General features: G+C 45.2%; 1 protein-coding gene across 4 annotated transcripts in view; it reads left to right on the forward strand.

Annotated features, from left to right (window-relative positions):
• The window catches only part of LOC136625583 (arylsulfatase D-like), a 126780-nt gene that overhangs the window by 38321 nt on the left and 62277 nt on the right, over window positions 1-26182 (forward strand). For 3 of the 4 annotated variants that reach the window (XM_066599894.1, XM_066599897.1, XM_066599895.1), the window contains exons 2-5: window positions 107-241; window positions 937-1058; window positions 18403-18525; window positions 19903-20326. In XM_066599894.1, coding sequence (XP_066455991.1) covers window positions 107-241; window positions 937-1058; window positions 18403-18525; window positions 19903-20326 — 804 coding nt within the window. The remainder of the gene's footprint in view (window positions 1-106; window positions 242-936; window positions 1059-18402; window positions 18526-19902; window positions 20327-26182) is intronic. The other variant, XM_066599896.1, reaches the window with a different exon arrangement.

The following is a 26182-nucleotide window of genomic DNA, read 5'->3' on the forward strand; positions in this document are numbered from 1 at the left end:
TAATTCCTGTATACTATCTAAAATGAAAATGGACTTCTGGGAGCATCTGGAACTTGTAGTAACATGAATATTATGTATTTATGTGCCTTGACTTTGTCTGTTTTAGGATTTTTCTGGTTATCTTACATTTAGCCGGTGATGCACTTATAAGGGCATCTAGCCCTAAACCCAACTTTGTGTTAATGCTTGCTGATGATCTTGGCATTGGAGATATTGGATGCTATGGAAATACCACAATAAGGTAAATTTACGCCTTTAAAATATAATTTAAGCACTATTATTGTAATTAGTGTGATATTTTTTAATGAGATGGTAAAAAAGAATGTTAAGCTTATAAGGAAGTGTTCTGGACTGGTGACATATACCATGTATAACAATGGCTTCTCCTGTCACTTGAAGTAAATGTTCATTATCTGATTCTTGTTTTTAGAACGGTGATTTCCTAATAGAAAGCTCCATATTTGCCACCATATTTGGAGGGAGCTGTGGAGCTTGCTGCATACATTAAATTTAGTAATAAAACAGTACGAAGCTAAGTCATCAGCTTATCCTAGAGGTAGCTATAGGCAGCTGTAAGTTTATCATTTCACACTACATATAAGAGCTCTATGTAAAATAAATGGAGCTGCGCAGAATTAGCCCAGAATTTTGAACCTCAAAATGACATGATGATAAAACATAAAAAGGTGTAGGAAGTGATTGCTTCTCAAGGACTGTATGCACAGCCTTGTTTTATGGTGGTTATGTTACTGTAAGCATCGTATATGGTACTAGAATTATGGATTCCAACATTATAGGAGGAACTGTTGAACTTTGGTACTTTTGTTTTACATATCAGGAGAATATTTGACGTAGTGAGGAAGATTTTTTTTTTTTTTTCGTGGAAACCATTTATATAATAAGCTAACGAAAACTACATTTTGCTTCTTTTTGGAGGACGCCTAATATTGACAAACTTGCAAATGATGGAGTTAAATTAACACAACACATTGCAGCTGCACGATTATGTACACCAAGCAGAGCTGCTTTTATGACAGGACGGTACGCTGTTAGGTCTGGTAAGTAAATATCATCTACTCTACAGTTATCCTTACGGTATGTGGAATAATAACAGTGCAAAAACCTTAAGATAGGTCATCAATAATTACATAGCTGGGGTCCGCTGCTCAGGACCCCAGCCAACCAGTTAATTAGGTGCCCTTTATCGGTGATTCAATACATAGAGGTACAGAGCAATATCTGCTGCTTCGACCTCTGTGTAGAGGCTAGCGTTTGTAAGTTGCAAGTGCCAGCCATTACATAGAGATCAAAGCAGTTGCTTCCACTCCAAACCCCTGTGTATTGCCATGCCTGATCAGCCGTGGTCCCGAGCAGCGGACACCAGGCAATCAACTATTGATGACTTATCCTAAAGATAGGTCATCAATAGTATTTCCCTGGAAAAACGCTTTCAGCTGCTGCCTACATACTTAAGATACCTGCCTGTTAATTATTATATATAGAAATTCTGTTGTCTGTTCTTTTTGCACAAACAACTTAATAAAACTGCACCAAATCTGCCACATAGGTAAATCAGGTGCTTCCGAAGGCTTTAGACCGGGCTTCAGCTCTTTACGTCCTACCGTTTAATATGTTTGCAAAAAATTGGAAATAAAATAGGAATACATATACAACAGCCAAAGAACTAGAGGAATCTGCACCAAATTTGCCCCATAGCTAAATCAGGCACTTCGGAAATGTTTTAGACCAGCTTTTAGCTCTCTAGGACCAGGACATATTTGCAAAAAAATCAGAATGCAAATGTAAATATAAAAGGGTTACATAGTAACATAGTATGTTAACATGAATGAAGAAAACGTCCATCTAGTTCAGCCTATTTCAACCCCCTAGTTGATTCAGAGGAAGGCAAAACTCCAAGAGGCAGAAGCCGATTAGCCCACTTGGAGGAAAATTCCTTCCCGACTCCCTAATGACCATCAGAATAATCCCTGGATCAACCTTTGATAGTTCCTACCTGACTGCAAACCCGCTGGTCAACTAATGTCTATATCCTGTAATGTTCTTCCGCTCAAGAAAGACGTCTAGTCCCCTCTTAAACTCCCCAATGGATTTTGCCATCACCACGTCATCAGGCAGAGAGTTCCACAGTTTCACTGCTCTTACAGTAAAGAAGCCCCTTCTGTGTTGGTGATGAAATCTGCCTTCTTCTAAACGTAGCGGATGCCCTCTTGTTACTGTCGCAGTCCTGGGTATAAACAGATCATGGGAGAGATCGTTGTATTGTCCCCTCAAGTATTTATACATAGTTATTTGATTGCCTCTTAACCGTCTTTTTTCCAGGGTGAATAATCCCAATTTTGAAAGCTTCTATGGGTGTTCCAGTCCTCCCATTCCATTTATTAATTTAGTTGCCCTTCTTTGAACCCCCTCCAGCACTGTACCATTCTTCCTGAGCACCGGTGTCCAGAACTGTACACAGTATTCCATGTGAGGCCTGACAAGTGCCTTAAATAGTGGGAGAATAATGTTTTTGCCCCTCGCCCCTATACCTCTTTTAATGCACCCCAAGACTTTATTAACTTTTGCAGCAGCTGACTGGCATTAGTTGCTCCAGTTAAATCTACAATCCACTAGTACCCCCAGGTCTTTTTCCATATCACTTTTCCCTAGCTGTACCCCATTTAGTGTATATTGGTGACATCCATTTCTCTAGCCCATGTCCATTTTCCATTTTTTTGCCCAAGCTCACAGTTTATCTAGGTCCTTTTGTAGCTGCATATTTTCCTTTGTTTTATGAATTGTCTTACATAACTTTGTATCATCTGCAAATATTGATATTTTATTGTGCAGTCCCTGTATCAGGTCTTTGATAAATATATTAAACAGAATGGGGCCTAATACTAAACCCTGTGGCACCCCACTAGCGATGGTGGCCCAATCAAAGTATGAACCATTTATTACAACCCTCTGCTTCCTTTCTCTGAGCCAGTTCTTTACCCAGATACACACGTTTTCGCCCAGTCCGAGCTGTCTCATTTTATGTATCAACCTATTATGCGGTACGGTGTCAAATGCTTTAGAGAAATCCAGATATACTCTCCCAGGTCCAGCTTAGAACTTATTTAATCGTAGAAGCTGATCAGATTGGTCTGACATGATCAACCCCTCATGAACCCATGCGGTGAGGAGTTATTCATTGTTCTCCTTGAGGTATTCAAGGATGGCATCTCTCAGAATTCCCTTGAATATTTTTCCAGTTATTGAAGTGAGGCTCACCAGCCTGTAGTTACCAGGCTCTCTTTTGGACCCCTTTTGTAAATTGTAACCATGTTGGCAATGCGCCAATCCAATGGTACAACCCTGATCTTGATAAATATAAATATAAGAAATAGCAGTCTAGCTATCACGTCACTTAGTTCCCTTAGAACTCTTGGGTGAATTCCATCTGGACCCGGCGATTTATCGATTTTAATGCTCTTCAACCGGCTCTACACTTCCTCCTGTGTTAGGTATGCAATATGTAGTGAGGGGGGGGGGGGGGGGGGGGTTATTCCCCTGAATCTCGTGACATTTCCTTTTTGTTCGTGAATACACTTGAAAAGAAACCATTTAATAGATTTGCCTTCCCAGCATTGTCTTCTATGATTTCGCCTGCATTATTCGTTAAAGGGCCAGTGCTCTCAGTGCAAATCCGTTTGCTGTTAATATAGTTGAAGAATAGTTTAGGGTTGTTTTTGCTCTTTTTGGGGATCAGTCTTTCTGCCTCCTCCTTAGCAATCTTGCTCTTTACTTTACATATTTTGTTTTTTCCCTGTATGAGTTTAGCACTTCTTCACTGCCTTCTTGTTTTAGTAGCTTAAAAACTTTTTTTTCGTTTATTGCCCCCCCCCCCCCCCCTACAGTCTTGTGGAGCCACATTGCTTTCTTTCTACTTGAGGTTCTTTTTTTTAAGGGTATGAACTGCTCACAGGATGTTTTTAAACTTTTCCCATTTGTCATCTGTACTGTTATTTTTGAGGATGTTTTCCCAATTAGTGTTACTGATAGTAGTTCTGAGCTGATCGAATTTTGCATTACTAAAGTTTAGTTTTTTTGTCGCTCCCTGATAAGTTTTTTTATTGAATGACAGCTGGAAGTTTATTATATTGTGGTCACTATTTCCCAAGTGCCCTTCAACCTGCACCCCCATTATTCGGTCCGGTTTGTTAGTTAGTACTAAGTCCAGAATGGCCCTCCCCCTTGTTGGCTCCTGCACCAGTTGGATAAGGTAATTATTAGAGATGAGCGAACGCGTTCGTCCGAGCTTGATATTCGTGCGAATATTAGGGTGTTCGGGATGTTCGTTATTCGTAACGAACACCATGCGGTGTTCTGGTTACTTTCACTTCCTTCCCTGAGACGTTAGCGCGCTTTTCTGGCCAATTGAAAGACAGGGAAGGCATTACAACTTCCCCCTGCAACGTTTAAGCCCTATACCACCCCCCTGCTGTGAGTGGCTGGCGAGATCAGGTGTTCGCCTAATATAAAAGTCGGCCCCTCCCGCGGCTCGCCTCAGATGCGGTGTGAGTTAGATGAGGGACAGTGCTGTTTATACCGGAGCTGCTGTAGGGAAAGAATTGGTAGTTAGTGTAGGCTTCAAGACCCCCCAAAGGTCCTTATTAGGGCCACTGATAGCTGTGTGTTGGCTGCTGTTAGCAGTGGGATTTTTTTTTTTCTCAAAATCGCCTCTGCAGACCGTTGCACCTGGCATTAGGGACAGAAGTGCTGCATAGGCAGGGAGAGTGTTAGGAGTGAGTGTAGCCTTCAAGAACCTCAACGGTCCTTTCTAGGGCCATATTTATCCGTGTGCAGTACTGTCCAGGCTGCTGTTAGCTGTGCTGCATTTTTTTTGGGCTTCTCAAAATCGCCTCTGCAGAGCATTCCACCCTCCATTGATACTGCAGGGAAAGAATTGTATAGGCAGGGCCACAACACAGTTATTATTCATTGAATATACGCAGTGCTGCCTGTTGGTGGGAAAAAACTGAAAACAAATCTATTTGTCCAGCCTCTGTCCGTCCTAACGCCTGTGGACACGTGTGAGCTGCGTGAAAAACATTGCTAAATCATACGCACCCAGCTACGCTTTACTGCTGGCTTCGCCATTTGCTTTCCTTAATTGGGAAAAAAATACCTGCTCTGCCAGAGTTATAATAACTCTGCTACCCTCACGTTCTGTGACACATAAGCAGGGACACAGCACAGTTATTAAACTTCTCATGTTCATTGAATATACGCAGTGCTGCCTGTTGGTGGGAAAAAACTGAAAACAAATCTATTTGTCCAGCCTCTGTCCGTCCTTACGCCTGTGGAGACGTGTGAGCTGCGTGAAAAACATTGCTAAATCATACGCACCCAGCTACGCTTTACTGCTGGCTTCGCCATTTGCTTTCCTTAATTGGGAAAAAAAATACCTGCTCTGCCAGAGTTATAATAACTCTGCTACCCTCACGTTCTGTGACACATAAGCAGGGACACAGCACAGTTATTAAACTTCTCATGTTCATTGAATATACGCAGTGCTGCCTGTTGGTGGGAAAAAACTGAAAACAAATCTATTTGTCCAGCCTCTGTCCGTCCTTACGCCTGTGGAGACGTGTGAGCTGCGTGAAAAACATTGCTAAATCATACGCACCCAGCTACGCTTTACTGCTGGCTTCGCCATTTGCTTTCCTTAATTGGGAAAAAAAATACCTGCTCTGCCAGAGTTATAATAACTCTGCTACCCTCACGTTCTGTGACACATAAGCAGGGACACAGCACAGTTATTAAACTTAGATAATTCATTCACTAGAGGCAGTGGGGCCTTTCGTTTTCCAAAAAGGGCAAAAATTATATTTGGCCTGCAGTCTTGCGCCAATTTATTTCCTGCCTGTGAAATCAAATCACTGGTAATACAGCATGCTGAGGGGTAGGGGTAGGCCTAGAGGACGTGGACGCGGCCGAGGACGCGGAGGGCCAAGTCAGGGTGTGGGCACAGGCCAAGCTCCTGATCCAGGTGTGTCGCAGCCGACTACTGCGCGATTAGGAGAGAGGCACGTTTCTGGCGTCCCCACATTCATCGCCCAATTAATGGGTCCACGCGGGAGACGGTTATTAGAAAATGAGCAGTGTGAGCAGGTCCTGTCCTGGATGGCAGAAAGTGCTTCGAGCAACCTATCGTCTACCCGCAGTTCTGCGCCGTCCACTGCTGCCAATCCGAATCCTCTGTCTGCTGCTCCTCCTTCCTCCCAGCCTCCTCACTCCACTACAATAACACCTGCTCAGGAGCGGGAGCACTCCCAGGAACTGTTCTCGGGCCCCTGCTTAGATTGGGCAGCAGCGGTTCCTCTCCCACCAGAGGAGTTTATCGTCACTGATGCCCAACCATTCGAAAGTTCCCGGGGTCCGGGGGAAGAGGCTGGGGACTTCCGCCAACTGTCTCAACAACTTTCTGTGGGTCAGGAGGACGATGACGATCAGACACAGTTGTCTTGCAGTGAGGTAGTAGTAAGGGCAGTAAGTCCCAGGGAGCAGCGCACAGAGGATTCGGAGGAAGAGCAGCAGGACGATGAGGTGACTGACCCCACCTGGTGTGCAACGCTTACTCAGGAGGACAGGTCTTCAGAGGGGGAGTCAAGGGCATCAGCAGGGCAGGTTGCAAGAGGCAGTGCGGTGTCCAGGGCCAGGGGTAGAGGCAGGGCCAGACCGAATAATCCACCAAGTGTTTCCCAAAGCGCCCCCTCGCGCCATGCCACCCTGCGGAGGCCGAGGTGCTCTAAGGTCTGGCAGTTTTTCACAGAGACGCCTGACGACCGACGAACAGTGGTGTGCAACCTTTGTCGCGCAAAGCTCAGCCGGGGAGCCAACACCAACAGCCTCACCACCACCACCATGCGCAGACATATGATGGCCAAGCACCCCGCAAGGTGGGACAAAGGCCGTTCACCGCCTCCGGTTTGCACCCCTGCCTCTCCCCCTGTGCCCCAACCTGCCACTGAGATGCAACCCCCCTCTCAGGACACAGGCACTACCGCCTCATGGCCTGCACCCACACCCTCATCTCCGCTGTCCTCGGCCCCATCCAGCAGTGTAGTTCAGCGCACCGTTCAGCCGTCGCTTGCGCAAGTGTTCGAGCGCAAGCGCAAGTACGCCGCCACGCACCCGCACGCTCAAACGTTAACCGTCCGCATCGCAAAATTCACCAGCCTTGAGATGCTGCCGTATAGGGTTGTGGAAACGGAGTCCTTCAAAAGTATCATGGAGGCGGCGGCCCCGCGCTACTCAGTTCCCAGTCGCCACTACTTTTCCCGATGTGCCGTCCCAGCCCTGCACGACCACGTCTCCCGCAACATTGTGCGCGCCCTCACCAACGCGGTTACTGCCACGGTCCACTTAACTACGGACACGTGGACAAGCACAGGCGGGCAGGGCCACTACATCTCCCTGACAGCACATTGGGTGAATTTAGTGGAGGCTGGGACAGAGTCAGAGCCTGGGACCGCTCACGTCCTACCCACCCCCAGAATTGCGGGCCCCAGCTCGGTGCTGGTATCTGCGGAGGTGTATGCTTCCTCCACTAAAGCACCCTCCTCCTCCTCCTCCTCCTCTGTCTCACAATCAAGATGTGTTAGCAGCAGCATGTCGCCAGCAGTCGGTGTCGCGCGGTGTGGCAGCACAGCGGTGGGCAAGCGTCAGCAGGCCGTGCTGAAACTACTCAGCTTAGGCGATAAGAGGCACACGGCCCACGAACTGCTGCAGGGTCTGACACAGCAGACCGACCGCTGGCTTGCGCCGCTGAGCCTCCAACCGGGCATGGTCGTGTGTGACAACGGGCGTAACCTGGTGGCGGCTCTGCAGCTCGGCAGCCTCACGCACGTGCCATGCCTGGCCCACGTCTTTAATTTGGTGGTTCAGCGCTTTCTGAAAAGCTACCCACGCTTGTCAGACCTGCTCGTAAAGGCGCGCCGGCTCTGCGCACATTTCCGCAAGTCCCACACGGACGCTGCCACCCTGCGCACCCTGCAACATCACTTTAAGCTGCCAGTGCACCGACTGCTGTGCGACGTGCCCACACGGTGGAACTCTACGCTCCACATGTTGGCCAGGCTCTATGAACAGCGTAGAGCTATAGTCGAATACCAACTCCAACATGGGCGGCGCAGTGGGAGTCAGCCTCCTCAATTCCTTTCAGAAGAGTGGGCCTGGTTGGCAGACATCTGCCATGTCCTTGGTAATTTTGAGGAGTCTACCCAGGTGGTGAGCGGCGATGCTACAATCATTAGCGTCACCATTCCTCTGCTATGCATCTTGAGAAATTCCCTGCAAACCATAAAGGCAGCTGCTTTGCGCTCGGAAATGGGGGCGGGGGAAGACAGTATGCCGCTGGATAGTCAGGGCACCCTCCTGTCTATTTCTCAGCGCGTACAGGAGGAGGAGGAGGAGCATGAGGAGGATGAGGAGGAGGGGGAAGAGACAGCTTGGGCCGCTGCTGACGGTACACCGGCTGATTGCCTGTCATCCTTTCAGCGTGTATGGCCTGAGGAGGAGGAGGAGGAGGAGGAGGAGGAGGAGGATCCTGAAAGTGATCTTCCTAGTGAAGACAGCCATGTGTTGCGTACAGGTACCCTGGCACACATGGCTGACTTCATGTTAGGATGCCTTTCTCGTGACCCTCGCGTTGCACGCATTCTGGCCACTACGGATTACTGGGTGTACACACTGCTCGATCCACGGTATAAGGAGAACCTGCCCACTCTGATTCCCGAAGAGGAAAGGGGTTCGAGAGTGTTGCTATACCACAGGACCCTTGCGGACAAGCTGATGGTAAAATTCCCAGCCGACAGCGCTAGTGGCAGAAGGCGCAGTTCCGAGGGCCATGTTGCAGGGGATGTGCGTAGATCGAGCAGCATGTACATCCCAGGCAGTGCAACAGTCTTTAAGGGCCTGGCCAGCTTTATGGCTCCCCACCAAGACTGTGTCACCGCTCCCCAGTCACGGCTGAGTCGGCGGGAGCACTGCAAAAGGATGGTGAGGGAGTACGTAGCGGATCGCACGACCATCCTTGGTGACGCCTCTGCCCCCTACAACTACTGGGTGTCGAAGCTGGACACGTGGCCTGAACTAGCCCTGTATGCCCTTGAGGTGCTTGCTTGTCCTGCGGCTAGCGTCTTGTCGGAAAGGGTGTTTAGTGCGGCTGGGGGAATCATCACAGATAAGCGTAGCCGCTTGTCAACCGACAGTGCCGACAGGCTAACACTCATCAAGATGAACAAAGGCTGGATTTCCCCAGACTTCTGTTCTCCACCAGCGGACAGCAGCGATACCTAAGCAATACGTAGGCTGCACCCGCGGATGGAAGCTACGTTCTCTCTCACCATCCAAAACGGGGACATTTCTGCTTCATCAATCTGTGTCTAATATTCCTCCTCCTCCTCCTCCTGCTCCTCCTCCTGAAACCTCACGTAATCACGCTGAACGGGCAATTTTTCTTAGGGCCACAAGGCTCACTCAAATAATTTTTCAGAACAATTTTTATAAGTTTCAATGCGCTTAAAAGCGTTGGAACTTTAACTTGAACCAATTTTTCGTTACACTGGGCTGCCTCCAGGCCTAGTTACCACTTAAGCCACATTAACCAAAGCGATTCACCTGCCATCTTGGTTGGGCATGGCCAATTTTTACTGAGGTACATTAGTACTGTAGGTACACCAATTTTTTGGGGCCCTCACCTACAGTGTAATCATAGTAATTTCTATGTTCTTCGCCTGCACTCATGGTACAGAAAGGTGTGTGGGGTTGGCCTACACTTTAGCTACATAAATGTCACTTGTGCCTTGGCTATACTAAGGCTACTGAAATGGAACTAAGACTGCGCTCCCGCTATACTGCTGCTTCAGAATTGTTACTGGGGCCTGTCTTGAGTGCTACTATTGCTTACATGGAACGAAGACTGCGCTCCCGCTATACTGCTGCTTCAGAATTGTTACTGGGGCCTGTCTTGAGTGCTACTATTGCTTACATGGAACGAAGACTGCGCTCCCGCTATACTGCTGCTTCAGAATTGTTACTGGGGCCTGTCTTGAGTGCTACTATTGCTTACATGGAACGAAGACTGCGCTCCCGCTATACTGCTGCTTCAGAATTGTTACTGGGGCCTGTCTTGAGTGCTACTATTGCTTACATGGAACGAAGACTGCGCTCCCGCTATACTGCTGCTTCAGAATTGTTACTGGGGCCTGTCTTGAGTGCTACTATTGCTTACATGGAACGAAGACTGCGCTCCCGCTATACTGCTGCTTCAGAATTGTTACTGGGGCCTGTCTTGAGTGCTACTATTGCTTACATGGAACGAAGACTGCGCTCCCGCTATACTGCTGCTTCAGAATTGTTACTGGGGCCTGTCTTGAGTGCTACTATTGCTTACATGGAACGGACACGTGGAGAGGACACGTAGTGCCTCAAAAACATCCCCCTCCTCCTCCAACAGGGAAAACATTGTTGGCAAATGCCTTTGCATTGGTTCGTCTGGTGGCAGTCCAAGAATTTCACCTTTACCGACACTACAAGAGAGCCCCCCCACCATCCCCCCGCCACGGCCCACTTAATCCTGGCCACATTCCGAAAACCAACAAAATACAACCGTGGTACTAGGTCCGCAGTCACCACCACATTACCACCAACGCGGTTACTGTTAAGGTGCATATAACCACGGACACGTGGAGAGGACACGTAGTGCCTCAAAAACATCCCCCTCCTCCTCCAACAGGGAAAACATTGTTGGCAAATGCCTTTGCATTGGTTCGTCTGGTGGCAGTCCAAGAATTTCACCTTTACCGACACTACAAGAGAGCCCCCCCACCATCCCCCCGCCACGGCCCACTTAATCCTGGCCACATTCCGAAAACCAACAAAATACAACCGTGGTACTAGGTCCGCAGTCACCACCACATTACCACCAACGCGGTTACTGTTAAGGTGCATATAACCAGTCTGACTGGGGCATGCAGACACCTTGACAGAATGAATAGTGTGTGGCACATAGGTTCCCCATTGCTATGCCCACGTGTGCAGCTCCTGATGGCGGTGGCACAGGATTGTATTTCTCATTGCTTCTGTACAGCATTGTGGGCTATCGCCCCGCCCCTATTAAAGAGGGTCGCTACCTAGCCGTGCCAACCCTGTGCAGTGTGTGCCTGCGGTCCCTCGTCGTGGCAGACGCACTTCTAAATAGACATGAGGGTGGTGTGGCATGAGGGCAGCTGAAGGCTGCGCAGGGACAGTTTGGTGTGCGCTGTGGGGGGGAGGGGGTGCGGTTGGGCAGCATGTAACTCAGGAGAAGTGGCAGTGGAGTGTCATGCAGGCAGTGATTGTGCTTTGTTGGAGGTAGTGTGGTGCTTAGCAAAGGTATGCCATGCTAATGAGCGCTTTTCAGAAGTAAAAGTTGTTGGGAGGGGGGGGGGCCCACTCTTGCCGCTATTGTGGCTTAATAGTGGGACCTGTGAACTTAGGATGCAGCCCAACATGTAGCCCCTCGCCTGCCCTATCCGTCACTGTGTCATTCCCATCACTTTCCTGAATTGCCCAGATTTTCACACATGAAAACCTTAGCGAGCATCGGCGAAATACAAAAATGTTCTGGTCGCCCATTGACTTCAATGGGGTTCGTTGTTCGAAACGAACCCTCGAGCATCACGGGAAGTTCGTTACGAATAACGAACACCCGAACATTTTGGTGTTCGCTCATCTCTAGTAATTATCTTTTATTGTTCTCAAGAACTTATTACCCTTGTGAGATTTACAGGTTTCATTTTCCCATGTTATATTCGGATAATTAAAGTCCCCCATAATAACTACTTTGTTGCGGTTTGACACCTAAATAATAAAATTTCAGTTTCTTCTGTTGCTTTTGGTGGCCTATAGAAAACCCCTATCAGTATTTTGTTATTTTTATCTCCCTGTATTTCTACCCGCAGAGATTGCACGTGTTTCTCTCCTGCCCCTATATCCTCCTGTAGCCTCGGAATTAAGTGTGATTTAATGTGCAGACATACCCCTCCCCCTTTCTGTTCACCACGGTCTCTTCTGAAGAGATTATAATCCTGTAAATTCACTGCCCAATCACACTTATCATCAAGCTATGTCTCCGCTATTCCAACTATATAGTAGTTTTCATCAGTCATTCTCGCTTAAAGCTCACCTACTTTACCAATCAGACTTCTTGCAATTGTAGCCATACAATGTATATGGTTGTTTTTGTTCTTTAAATTCATTTTGTTACTAATGGTACAATTGGCTGTTCTGTCAGTTCTAACTGTACGAACCCCACCCCCTGCTCGACCCCCATTCCTATTACTTGGACCCAGGTCGCTATCAACACTGTCTACCCCCCATTTATCTTTTTGCCCTCCCCCAGTCCCTAGTTTAAACACTCCTCTAGGTTTCTAGCCATCTTCTCCCTCAGCACAGCTGCACCCTCCCCATTGAGATGCAGCCCATCCCTACAGTAGAACCTGTACCCGACAGCAAAGTCAGACCAGTTCTCTAGGAACCCAAACCCCTCCTTCTTACACCATCTCCAGACCCACTTGCTTACCTCCCTAAGATCCTGCTGCCCTTCTAGTGGGGCTTTTAGAGCAGGTAGTATTTCTGAGAATTCCTGGACAATCCCGCTTTAATAGGATGCCCTGTATTAAAATAATAGAGAGAACTATACTTACCCCTCTGTGACCACCAGAATTCAGCACTGCAGCACCATTGTGGTCCTGGTGTTTGTTATGACTGATCATGTCACAGAAAATCAGGTTATCACTGCAAGGGCATATTCTTGAACTCCTAGCAACATGGTGCTCAGAATGTGAGCAGTGATGCTGCAACTTCTGCAATGGTCGCCTGATTTACTGTGATATGATCTGTCACTGCAATCATCGGGAGCACAGCTGAGCTGCAGCACTGGATCCTGGCAGCCTCGGAGTGGTAAGTATAGTTTACTTTACTATTTTAAAACAGGGGGTCCTATTAAGACCATCCAGTAACTGGACAACCCCTTTAATTAAAATCTCTTCAGGATGCTAAAATATTCTTATGGGTTTTATTTTTCCAAAAAATGATGGTGGGGTGTTCAGGTAGTTTATCTGTTAAATATGGGTCCCCATGTAGAATACTCCAATGGTTTTAATAATTGTCTTGTTTTCTGAATGTTTGCAGTTGACATGGGTGGAGATCAGTGCCTTTGTATTATACTCCCAATTGGTGTTGAATCTGTGCAGGCTGGCTGTTCTCCCCTCTGACTCAACTTGTTTGTAAAAGGATTGAATAATATCCTCCTGATAATCCTTTTCCCTACAGCGATGCTTTAAAAGTTCTGACTGATTTTTTAAAAACTTCATCACAGGAGCAATTCCTTCTGAATCTTTTAAATTCTCCACAGGGAACATTAGTCTTGCATCTCTTGGCATGGCAACTGAAAAAATCCAAGTAACTGTTGGAATCAACTGGTTTAAAATGTGTTTTTTTTATGGATCTGGTTGTTAAGAATGTATATCTTCAAATAAAAAAAAAACTATTGTAGAATCGATGGAGCCTGAGAACGCCCATCCCCAAGTGTTGTCATTCAGCTCAGTGATGCATGAATCCAGCTCTAAGCAATTACCTTTCCAGATAAATATTATATCTTTATATTTGTCAATGTCTGTTTGTTCGAGCATCACGCACAAACTGTATGACCGATTCACATGAAATTTGGCACACAGTATAATCTAGACCCAGAGAAGGTTATAAGCTAAAAAAAATCAGAAATGTTGTTGTCTTGGCAACCTTATTTGTATTTTTTTGCCTTTGCCTGAATTTTAATGCAGCAAGCCCCAAATTTGCTTTCACCAATGGATTCTACGTATTCGATTTAGTATTCTGGCTATTTCCAACAAGTAATTCCCACTAGAAGAGTGATACTGAGCGGTGAAAATTTGTGTTTCAGGACTGCTTTTTAGCCCCAGCCTAACCCTGGTGGAGGCCACCAATCATTGGCCCATTTTATCCTTCCTAATTCCACCTTGGATGTCCGTGTGGATAACAGTTTGCAAAAATGATATGTCCCCAGACAGGTTTACATAGAGCAAATTTATGAACACCGGCCCTCATCTATCAAAACTGGCTAACAGTAAAAAACAGTTTTTTGGTGCCCTTAGCAACTAATCACACAGCAGCTTTCATTTTACTTCAGCACTAAGAGTATTAAATACTGTTGCCCATAGCAACCAATCACAGAGCAGCTTTCATTTTACCTCAGCAAAATAACAAATAAAAGCCGATCATTTTTTAAAATTCCTTAAAACTTTATTATAAAAGGAGTCAATAAAGGCACCCTTATGTTCTATGGGATAAAAAGGACAAGGGAGTTCGAGGTTCGTGATTATAGGCTCCTCAAATGCTATCTTCGAGTATCCCCAAGTTCAATATATGGAATAGGGGAATCTCGATCTTGATAACTCATGGTAATGGGGATGCGGTCCAGTGAGATTTACATTTTTCAATGCAAAATATCTGCTTCAGGGCATTTTTCAGATTAAATGGTTAAGATCAATGAAGGGTTCAAACAGGTCAGGACCCCTGCAGGGACTAAAGGAGAGGCCTTTACCTAACACTTGTGTCTCCCCTCTATTAAGAATGTGGTGAGATAAATTTCAAATACCGATCTTGACAGCATCTTCATTGGAAACTATAGTTTCCTCATTGGGTAGGTGGGTTTCAGCCTTTTTATTGTGTCAATCACCCTCCCTGCTTGCCTCTTCTTCACAATTACCTCTTTTCTTTGCATTGTTGGGACTGTCAAGTGGTAAGTGATAAAATTAGGTGATCTTGTATGGTCTCCATAATGATGGATGGTAGCACTCTTGTTTTTGAATTAACACTCTTAGCCTACTCTTACCATTGTTCGGATCATACTGGAAGCTTTTATTTCACATGATACTAATGTGGCAGAGTAAAACCTTACCTTGCTATTTATCTCTGTATTATTCCCAATTCTGATGCTGTATCATCAAACTACTAATGACCACTTGTCTGTTTGTATGTATTAAGTATTTGCGTGAGTGCTCAGCTCCCTGCCGACGTCACAGCCCCACCGCTGGTGACATCATAGCCCCACCCCTGATGATGTCATAGCCCCATCCCTGACAACATCATAGTCTCACCCTCTGGCCCAGTCATAGCCCCGCCCCCTGGCACCATTAGGGCAGGTTCCAACACACTGAGAATACAACTAAGCCGCTATTATGTTAGACACAACTCAGCAGTCCTGACAGAACACACTGACCTACCACCACTACAGAGATCCAGTGGGCTAAAGGACCTGTGGTGATGTCACTTCTGTGGCAGGAGCCAAGCTATGTTTGTCTTCTATGGTAATCAAGCTACTATGTGTGTGATGTGCCACCAGAAACACTGCTACTATAATTCCTAATAATTACTAATATATATATATATATATATATATATATATATATATTTAACTAAAGTAATCAATTAATCAATCAATCAGTAATTTACTGTCTTCATCTATGTCTACTATGTTCTACTTTTAAAAAACTACACTTTATTTCTTAAAATATAAGACCATGTGATGAATACCCCTGCTCATGGATATAGTTTTGTAAGTGGATTCTTATTTGATTTTACCTGCATTTATTGAATGTTTATAGTCTGATTTTGTTATTTTTTATAGTTACTTCATAGTCATAATTTTATATACACTACCGTTCAAAAGTTTGGGGTCACCCAAACAATTTTGTGTTTTCCATGAAAAGTCACACTTATTCACCACCATGCGTTGTGAAATGAATAGAAAATAGAGTCAAGACATTGACAAGGTTAGAAATAATGATTTGTAGTTGAAATAACATTGTTTTTACATCAAACTTTGCTTTCGTCAAAGAATCCTCCTTTTGCAGCAATTACAGCATTGCACACCTTTGACATTCTAGCTGTTAATTTGTTGAGGTAAGCTTGTGAAATTGCACCCCACGCTTCTAGAAGCATCTCCCACAAGTTGGATTGGTTGGATGGGCACTTCTGGCGTACCATACGGTCAAGCTGCTCCCACAACAGCTCAATGGGGTTCAGATCTGGTGACTGCGCTGGCCACTCCATTACCGATAGAATACCAGCTGCCTGCTTCTGCTGTAAATAGTTCTTGCACAATTTGGAGGTGTGTTTAGGGTCATTGTCCTGTTGTAGGATGAAATTGGTTCCAATCAAGCGCTGTCCACTGGGTATGGCATGGCGTTGCAAAATGGAGTGATAGCCTTCCTTATTCAGAATCCCTTTTACCCTGTACAAATCTCCCACCTTACCAGCACCAAAGCAACCCCAGACCATCACATTACCTCCACCATGCTTAACAGATGGCGTCAGGCATTCTTCCAGCATCTTTTCATTTGTTCTGCGTCTCACAAATGTTCTTCTTTGTGATCCAAACACCTCAAACTTGGATTCATCCGTCCACAACACTTTTTTCCAGTCTTCCTCTGTCCAATGTCTGTGTTCTTTTGCCCATCTTAATCTTTTTCTTTTATTGGCCAGTCTCAGATATGGCTTTTTCTTTGCCACTCTGCCCTGAAGCCCAAAATCCCGCAGCCGCCTCTTCACTGTAGATGTTGACACTGGTGTTTTGCGGGTACTATTTAATGAAGATGCCAGTTGGGTACCTGTGAGGCGTCTGTTTCTCAAACTAGAGACTCTAATGTGCTTATCTTCTTGCTTAGTTGTGCAACGCGGCCTCCCACTTCTTTTTCTACTCTGGTTAGAGCCTGTTTGTGCTGTCCTCTGAAGGGAGTAGTACACACCGTTGTAGGAAATCTTCAATTTCTTAGCAATTTCTCGCATGGAATTGCCTTCATTTCTAAGAACAAGAATAGACTGTCGAGTTTCAGATGAAAGTTCTCTTTTTCTGGCCATTTTGAGCGTTTAATTGACCCCACAAATGTGATGCTCCAGAAACTCAATCTGCTCACAGGAAGGTCAGTTTTGTAGCTTCTGTAACGAGCTAGACTGTTTTCAGATGTGTGAACATGATTGCACAAGGGTTTTCTAATCATCAATTAGCCTTCTGAGCCAATGAACAAACACATTGTACCATTAGAACACTGGAGTGATAGTTGCTGGAAATGGGCCTCTATACACCTTTGTAGATATTGCACAAAAAACCAGACATTTGCAGCTAGAATAGTCATTTACCACATTAGCAATGTATAGAGTGCATTTGTTTAAAGTTAGGACTAGTTTAAAGTTATCTTCATTGAAAAGTACAGTGCTTTTCCTTCAAAAATAAGGACATTTCAATGTGACCCCAAACTTTTGAACGGTAGTGTATATATATACTAATACGAATTTTATCTTCAATTTACAGTAAATAAAGGATTTTATCAATTATATTATTTTAGCTAGCTAGTCCTGCTGTGGGAAAACAGGCAGACTTGTAATATGGACTATGAACTATTCATCATGTTCATTTGTTTTTTTCCTAATGGAAATTCACCTTTCCCGTTGAATATTAATTGATTTTTTTCTCGTTTAATTTTTCTGCTCTCCACTTCTTCCTACGTTCTTTTTATTTCTCTAATGTTCATTTTATACATGGAAATTACACCCTTATATTCATATCTGTATAAAATCCCCTCCCATTTTGTCTATACATGTTTTGATAAAGTATATCCCCAGCAAATACTGACAAAGGGGCCTTTTAGCCCCAAAACATGTTTATTTATGTTGGATAATAAAACAGAGAGGTGGAGCTAATATTTTTATGTGTTCATGCTTCTCTAAAAAGATTGCGCCTATACCCAAATTTTAATTGCTGATTTTAATTGGGTCTTAGTCATATACATGTCCTCCTTATAGGTTGAGGTGATATTTGGGTTGGCTGCACCTGTTGGATGAACAGTAACCATATCAGGGAAACAAAGATAGTTCTAACAAAAGGCCTACCTCATCCTGGGGTTGCTCCACCCCTCTTTTTTTCCTCTGTTCTCTTATCACTGATTTCTGCAGCAAGCAGACAGCTCCTCTTCCGCTGCAGTGGGTAGGCTTGGTATTACAAGGAAGGTAAATATTCACATTAAAGTGGCAACTTTGTTGTAATACCATGTCTAGCCACTATAGTGGGAATGTAGCTGTCTGTTTCCTGCAGAAATCAGCTCAGTGCACAAGCACACTAGCCTGGCAAACAGCTGATTGGTGAGTGTCCCCGATAGCAGCCCCTTGCTGATATACAATTGGAGGCCTATACTAAGGATAGCTTATCAGTAGTTTATAACTGGATAACAATCCTTTAAGGAGTTAAGATATATTTAGATTGTACATGAGTTATAATTGGAAATGTTATGTTAGGTATGTACTCATGTGGTGAAGCTCGTGTTATACATTGGCTTGGTTCATCCGGAGGACTTCCCCCTAATGAGACTACATTTGCCTCAATACTGCAGCAACAAGGCTATTCTACTGGAATTATAGGTAATGTTGTCAAATATCCTATTTTTTCCATATAGATAAAACTCTCTACCTTTACATTTTTCTTTGCCCTCCACATTAGAAAGGGAAATTAGATGTGTTCCGTGAAGGAAACTAAATCAGTGCACGGAAAGAAAATGCGGAGCAGTGAGGAATCAAATAGAGCCCACTTAATAGAAAGTGGGTTACGATTCCGAACAATAATTTGCACTATTTGTGCTGCGTGATAATACGGCTTGAGGCCTCGGTCAGACGGGCTTTTTTTTTGCGCGATTTGCACATGCAATCTGCGCATATATAGAACCATTGCTTCGCAATGGGATCGGTCACATGGCCGCTTTTTATGCAGATGTCTGATAAATTATAGGACACGAAGAATCGCAGATCGCACCTATCTGCGTTCTGCGATTCCTTGTGTTCTATATATGCGCTCAATGGGGCCAGCGGCAGCAGCGCCGACCCCATTGAGAACATATACTACAAAGATCATTCTCCTCTGCCACAGCTGTAACAGGGACAAGGTGAGTATATATTTTCTTTTTATTTTTACACATTTTTGGATGTTTTTCAGGGAAGGGATTATATTTTTAAGCCCTTCCCGAAAATTCATGCCGCGCTCGCCGGCAGCCCATTGCTTTCAATGGAGCCGGCTGTATTGCCAGCTCCATTGAATTTCAATGGGTTGGACAGCGCTCCTTTGATCGGACCCATTTCGCCAAAAACGTATCCGTCATGCGATCCACAAATCGCGGCAAAAAATGGTCGTCTGACCGAGGCCTGAGGCTACATTCACACGAACGTATATTGGCTCGGTTTTCACGCCGAGCCGATATACGTCGTCCTCATCTGCGGGGGGTGGGGAGGATGGAAGAGCCAGGAGCAGGAACTGAGCTCCCGCCCCCTCTCTGCCTCCTCTCCGCCCCTCTGCACTATTTGCAATGGGGAGAGGCGGGATGGGGCGGGGCTAATTCTCAGGACTTAGCCCCGCCCTGTCTCCTTTCATTCCAAATAGTGCAGAGAGGCGGAGAGGAGGCAGAGAGGGGGCGGGAGCTCAGTTCCTGCTCCTGGCTCTTCCATCCTCCCTCCCCCCTGCAGATAAGGACGACGTATATCGGCTCGGCGTAAAAACCGAGCCAATATACGTTCGTGTGAATGCAGCCTAAGGTTTGGAAGGCTAAAGCCTTCAGATTTTGATGACCAGTAGCGTTGTTTATTTGAGCTCTATGGCCAGCTCAATTAATTGTATTAATCAGTGTAATACTGTGTATTTTAAACCTTCATACTCAAGACAGGCCTTAATATTCCCTTAAATTTCTGAAACACGTTGTTTTTGCTTACTCTTGTCCTACGCTTTAACTTCAGTATCTTTTTTATCATTAGGCAAATGGCATCTTGGAATGAATTGCGAATCTCTTAATGATCATTGCCATCATCCTCTTAACCATGGCTTTGATTATTTCTATGGTATGCCGCTTACCCTCCTCAATGAGTGCCAGCCTGGAGGGTTGCTGCAAATTGATGTCCCTTTTCGTGCACAACTGACACTTCTTACTCAGATTATGGCTTTTGCTGTGGTGACGTTAGTGATTGCCAGATACAGTAATATGGTCGCCATCAACTGGAAGATCATTTTCTACAGCGCACTGTTGGTCATTTTATTTTTTATCACATGGTACTTGAAATATGGTTTTTTACATTACTGGAGCTGCATAATAATGAGAAATAATGAAATCATTGAGCAACCAATGAATCTTGAAAGAACGGCACCTCAAATGCTGAATGAGGTGCTACAGTTCATTGACAGGTATGTTAGCTTGGCTTTTATTTTGCAACAAATTAATTTGCTGCAGTAGCCTATAACGTCTCATCAATAAGCTAGGAGAAAGGAGGTGCAGCACTGGAGCTCTGGGGTCCCAGGACGGGTAAGTATGGTCTAGTTTAATATTTTGTGGTGTTGTCAGCTAAATTAAAGAAAGTAACTCAGAAACCCGATTTAAGGGTATATTCGCAGGTTTTAGAAATCCACAGCATTCCCCCATCATAAACTGTGTCACAATCTGTAGCATTGGTGTGGATTTTGATGCATTCAGCCATAGGTCTGCAACTGATTTCAGCTTGTACATAATGGCATCTGCGGTATTTTGGCCAAGTGTGAACGTACCCTAAGAATGCAGTTGGGGTCTTTGTCATGTTGAAATAGTGCTTAATAACCCAGACTATATAGGGAGATAGGACCTTCTTTTTCAATACTTTGCAATATATTTAGGAATTCATGATGCTGTTGATGAAATATTATTTGCCCCACACATTTAGTACTCCTACATCCCCATATAAGAACTTCCCTGGTGGCCATTCCCTTCTCATGTTACTTTTCTTTATTAGAATGCCATATATATATATATAGTGAGTAAATCAGACTTGCTGGAGCAGAACTTAACGTATGATTTATTTCTAAATTATAATTACTGAATGCATCAGATTTCAAAGAGGGTTGTACTCACTTATGTAGTGTATATCAGAACCATATCCATAAAGTCCAGGAGCTGCAAACTCCACAAACTACTTAGGAAAAAGTCACGTATTCAAGCCATTCAGCCAAATCTGTGGCCCTACGTTCTAAATTTGAGATGGAAAAATGCCTCTGTAGCATTACCAATAGAAAGGTAGCTTCCCTATAAGCCAATGTCAAACTTTTAAACAGGTCTATCAACATGGCTTAGGGTCTGATTAGTTTTAAACAAGCCAATGACATCAGAGTTCACTCGGGCAGCCTGTTTATACAGGCAGATACATCATTGGTTCTTCCATCGAGAAACTGGTTAGTTTTTTACATGCACTGTGTAAGTGAATGAGAACAACTGAATGAACCAACAATGATTTTTATCCCTGCATAAAATGAACAACAAACAAAATGTGAATGATTTGTAATGGCCAAATGGTCCTACAAAAGCGCCTTGCCTTCAAATGGCGGTGCTAAATTCATGTATAACCAGCAGGGGTTAACCACTACTTAAAGGGGTTGTCCCGCGGCAGCAAGTCGGTCTATACACTTCTGTATGGCCATATTAATGCACTTTGTAATGTACATTGTGCATTAATTATGAGCCATACAGAAGTTATCAAAAGTTATTCACTTACCTGTTCCGTTGCTGGCGTCCTCGTCTCCATGGTTGCCGTCTAATTTTCGCCGTCTAATGGCCAAATTAGACGCGCTTGCGCAGTCCGGGTCTTCTGCTTTTCTCAATGGGGCTCCGTGTAGCTCCGCCCCGTCACGTGCCGATTCCAGCCAATCAGGAGGCTGGAATCGGCAATGGACCGCACAGAAGCCCTGCGGTCCACCGAGGGAGAAGATGCCGGCGGCCATCTTCACCGGGTAAGTAAGAAGTCACCGGAGCGCGGGGATTCAGGTAAGCGCTGTCCGGTGTTCTTTTTTAACCCCTGCATCGGGGTTGTCTCACGCCGAACGGGGGGGGGGGGGGGGTTAATTTTGATTGGTTGCCAGCATGTTGAACTCTGATTGGCTGCAAGCCAGTGGTGTGACAGTTGGGAGGCAGTTAATCATGCAAGTCTGGGCAGTGAAGAGAGAGATAGAGGTAGGAGAGGAGTTGTGTAGTAGGTATAGTGAGAAGACAATCAGTGAGATTTCAGTCAGGTCAAAACAGTAAAGTGCACAGAGAGTTTGTCAGTAAGTCGGCTGTTAAACAAGTAAACCGTATAGTTAGTCAGTGTGACCATGTGTGCAGTTGAGAGGAGTTAGTCAAACAAGTGAGTTAGATCGTGAAAATCTTCGGGTATCCATCAGAAAGGGAGAGAGGGACAGTGTTAGTGTGTAAAGAGAATGAGTTAGGATTACCGGAAGAAGAAAGATCCCTGTCAGCATTACAGTCAGGGAGTCCCTGCGAGGTGGCCGAGACACGAGAGGTAAAACACAGAAGTATACTTTTTACCATGAGGAGAGGGCCCCAAATACAGAGCAGAGTCATAATTGCGGACACCAGAGCCATGAAATACACTCATAACCTGGGCCAAAACGGATGTGTGTACTGCTCACAGTTCAACCTACTGAAGAGCCATTAAACCCGCCCAGGGCAAACTGTTACTGTTACCCAGAGCATCATCTCTGTCTTTAACCTGAGGAATCCCATGTACATTATTCCTGTTATTACACTTCTAACATATTAAGAAAATAACCAATTTTAATGAAAGGTTTATGTATACTGATATATGATCGCTACTGACATCAATAAAGAAATGAAAAAGAAAGTAATTACATTTTAACCACTTAACGACCAATGACGTACCGGTACGTCATGGAGCGTCGGGGTATGTATGAAGAGAGGGTGCGTGGCAACCTCTCTTCATACAGTGCGGGCATCAGCTGTTTATAACAGCTGACACCCGCGGGCAGTAGCCGCGAGCAGACGCGCGGGCGATCGCGGCTATTAACCATTTAAATGCCGCTGTCAATTCTGACAGCGGCATTTAAATCCCCCGAACGATGTTCGGGGGTCCCGCACGACCCCCCCCGCGGTGAGATCGGGGGAGCCGTGCAGGTGTCATGACAGCCTTTAGCATTACGTCATACTGCAGGAGCGATCAAAGCACCGCATCTTAAAGTCCCGGAGGGGGACTTCAAAGTAAAGTAAAAAAAAAATCAATAAAGTTTTTTTTAATTGAAAAAAAAAAAAAAGTTGTAAAAGTTTAAATCACCCCCCTTTTGCCATATCTATTATTAAAAAATCTAAATAATAAATTAAAAATATGTATTTGGTATCGGCGCTTCCGTAAAAGTCCGAAATATCAAAGCAGCACATAATTTTTCCCGCATGGTGAACGTCGTCCGAAAAAAAAAAATGAAGAACACCAGAAATGCACTTTTTTAGTTACCCTGTCTCCCAGAAAAAACGCAATAAAAAGCGATCAAAAAGTCAAATGTATTCCAAAATGGTACTATCAGAAACTACAGGACATCCCGCAAAAAATGAGACCTTGCTCAACTACGTCGACGGAAAAATAAAAAAGTTATTGCACGCACAAAATGACGACAGAAAATAATTGAAAAAAATTTTGTCTTTAAAAAAAAAAAAAAAAGAGGAGTATAGTAAAAAAAAACCTATACAAGTTTGTCATCGTAGTAATCGTACCGGCCCATAGAATAAAGTTATCATGTCGTTTTTGTTGCCATTTTATGCGCCGTAGAAGCAAGACGCACTAAAAGATGGCAAAATGTCTTTTTTTTTTCATTTTACTCCACTTAGAATTTTTAAAAAGTTTTTCAGTACATTATATGGTACTTTAAATAGCACCATTGAAAAATACAACTCGTCCCGCAAAAAAACAAGCCCTCATACAGCGACGTGGATGGATAAATAAAGGAGTTATGATTTTTTTAAAGGGGGGAGGAAAAAACGAAAATGGAAAAAGAAAAATGGCCGCGTCATTAAGGGGGTTAAACCCTGCTGCTTGTGATTTCTTAATTGCATCACATTTAACATTCTTGTGCTAATGTAGCGCTGATGACACAAATCAGTAATAAATAGAGATGAGCGAGCACCAAAATGCTCGGGTGCTCGTTACTCGGGACAAAATTATCGCGATGCTCGAGGGTTCATCTCGAGTAACGAACCCCATTGAAGTCAATGGGCGACTCGAGCATTTTTGTATATCACCGATGCTCGCTAAGGTTTCCATTTGTGAAAATCGGGGCAATTCAAGAAAGTGATGGGAATGACACAGCAACGGATAGGGCAGGCGAGGGGCTACATGTTGGGCTGCATCTCAAGTTCCCAGGTCCCACTATTAAGCCACAATAGCGGCAAGAGTGGGCCCCCCCCAACAACTTTTACTTCTGAAAAGCCCTCATTAGCAATGCATACCTTAGCTAAGCACCACACTACCTCCAACAAAGCACAATCACTGCCTGCATGACACTCCGCTTCCTCTTCTCCTGGGTTACATGCTGCCCAACCCCCCCTGCACGACCCAGTGTCCACAGCGCACACCAAATTGTCCCTGCGCAGCCTTCAGCTGCCCTCATGCCACGCCACACTCTTGTCTACTTATAAGTGCGTCTGCCATGAGGAGGAACCGCAGGCACACACTGCAGAGGGTTGGCACGGCTAGGCAGCGACCCTCTTTAAAAGGGGCGGGGCGATAGCCCACAATGCTGTACGGAAACAATGAGAAATATAATCCTGTGCCACTGCCATCAGGAGCTGCACACGTGGGCATAGCAATGGGGAACCTATGTGCCACACACTATTCATTCTGTCAAGGTGTCTGCATGCCCCAGTCAGACTGCGTTTTTTTATAAATAGTCACAGGCAGGTACAACTCCGCAATGGGAATTCCGTGTGCACCCACAGCATGGGTGGCTCCCTGGAACCCACTGGCTGTACATTAATGTATCCCATTGCAGTGCCCATCATAGCTGAGGTAGCGTCCGATTAAATGCAGGTGGGCTTTGGCCCACACTGCATGCCCCAACCTGACCAGGCTTTTTAATTCATAGACACAGGCAGGTACAACTCCCTATTGTGAAGTCCCTGTGGACCGACAGCATGGATGGGTGCCAGGAAGCCACCTGCGGCACATAAATATATCCCACAGCATTGCCCGTCACAGCTGAGGTAATGTCATGTTAAATGCAGGTGGGCTTCGGCCCACACTGCATGCCCCAGTCAGACTGGGTTTCTTTAGAAGTGGACACATGTAGTTACAACTCCGTGTGGACCAACAGCATGGGTGGCTCCCTGGAACCTACCGGCGGTACATAAATATATCCCATTGCAGTGCCCAGCACAGCTGATGTAACGTCAGCTGTAATGCAGGTGGGCAAAAAATTAATTGGATTACACTGTAGGCGAGGGCCCCAAAAAATTTGTGTACCAACAGTACTAATGTACCTCAGAAAAATTGCCCATGCCCAACCAAAAGGGCAGGTGAAACCCATTAATCGCTTTGGTTAATGTGGCTTAATTGGTAACTAGGCCTGGAGGCAGCCCAGTTAAAATAAAAATTGGTTCAGGTGCAAGTTTCAACGCTTTACTGAGCATTGAAACGTATAAAAATTGTTTACAAAAAATATATGACTGAGCCTTGTGGGCCTAAGAAAAATTGCCCTTTGGGCGTGATTACGTGAGGTTTCAGGAGGAGGAGCAGGAGGAGGAGGAGGAATATTATACACAGATTGATGAAGCTAAAAGGTCCACGTTTTTGATGGTGATAGAGAACAATGCTTCCATCCGCGGGTGCAGCCTACGTATTGCTTAGGTATCGCTGCTGTCCGCTGGTGAAGAAGAGAAGTCTGGGGAAATCCAGGCTTTGTTCATCTTGATGAGTGTAAGCCTGTTGGCACTGTCGGTTGACAGGCAGGTATGCTTATCCGTGATGATTCCCCCAGCCGCACTAAACACCCTCTCTGACAAGACGCTAGCCGCAGGACAAGCAAGCACCTCCAGGGCATACAGCGCAAGTTCAGGCCACATGTCCAGCTTCGACACCCAGTAGTTGTAGGGGGCAGAGGCGTCACCGAGGACGGTCGTGCGATCGGCTACGTACTCCCTCACCATCCTTTTACAGTGCTCCCGCCAACTCAGCCTTGACTGGGGAGCGGTGACACAGTCTTGCTGGGGAGCCATAAAGCTGGCAAAGGCCTTGG

Source organism: Eleutherodactylus coqui, chromosome 4 (assembly GCF_035609145.1).
Source record: "Eleutherodactylus coqui strain aEleCoq1 chromosome 4, aEleCoq1.hap1, whole genome shotgun sequence".
NCBI lineage: Eukaryota > Metazoa > Chordata > Amphibia > Anura > Eleutherodactylidae > Eleutherodactylus > Eleutherodactylus coqui.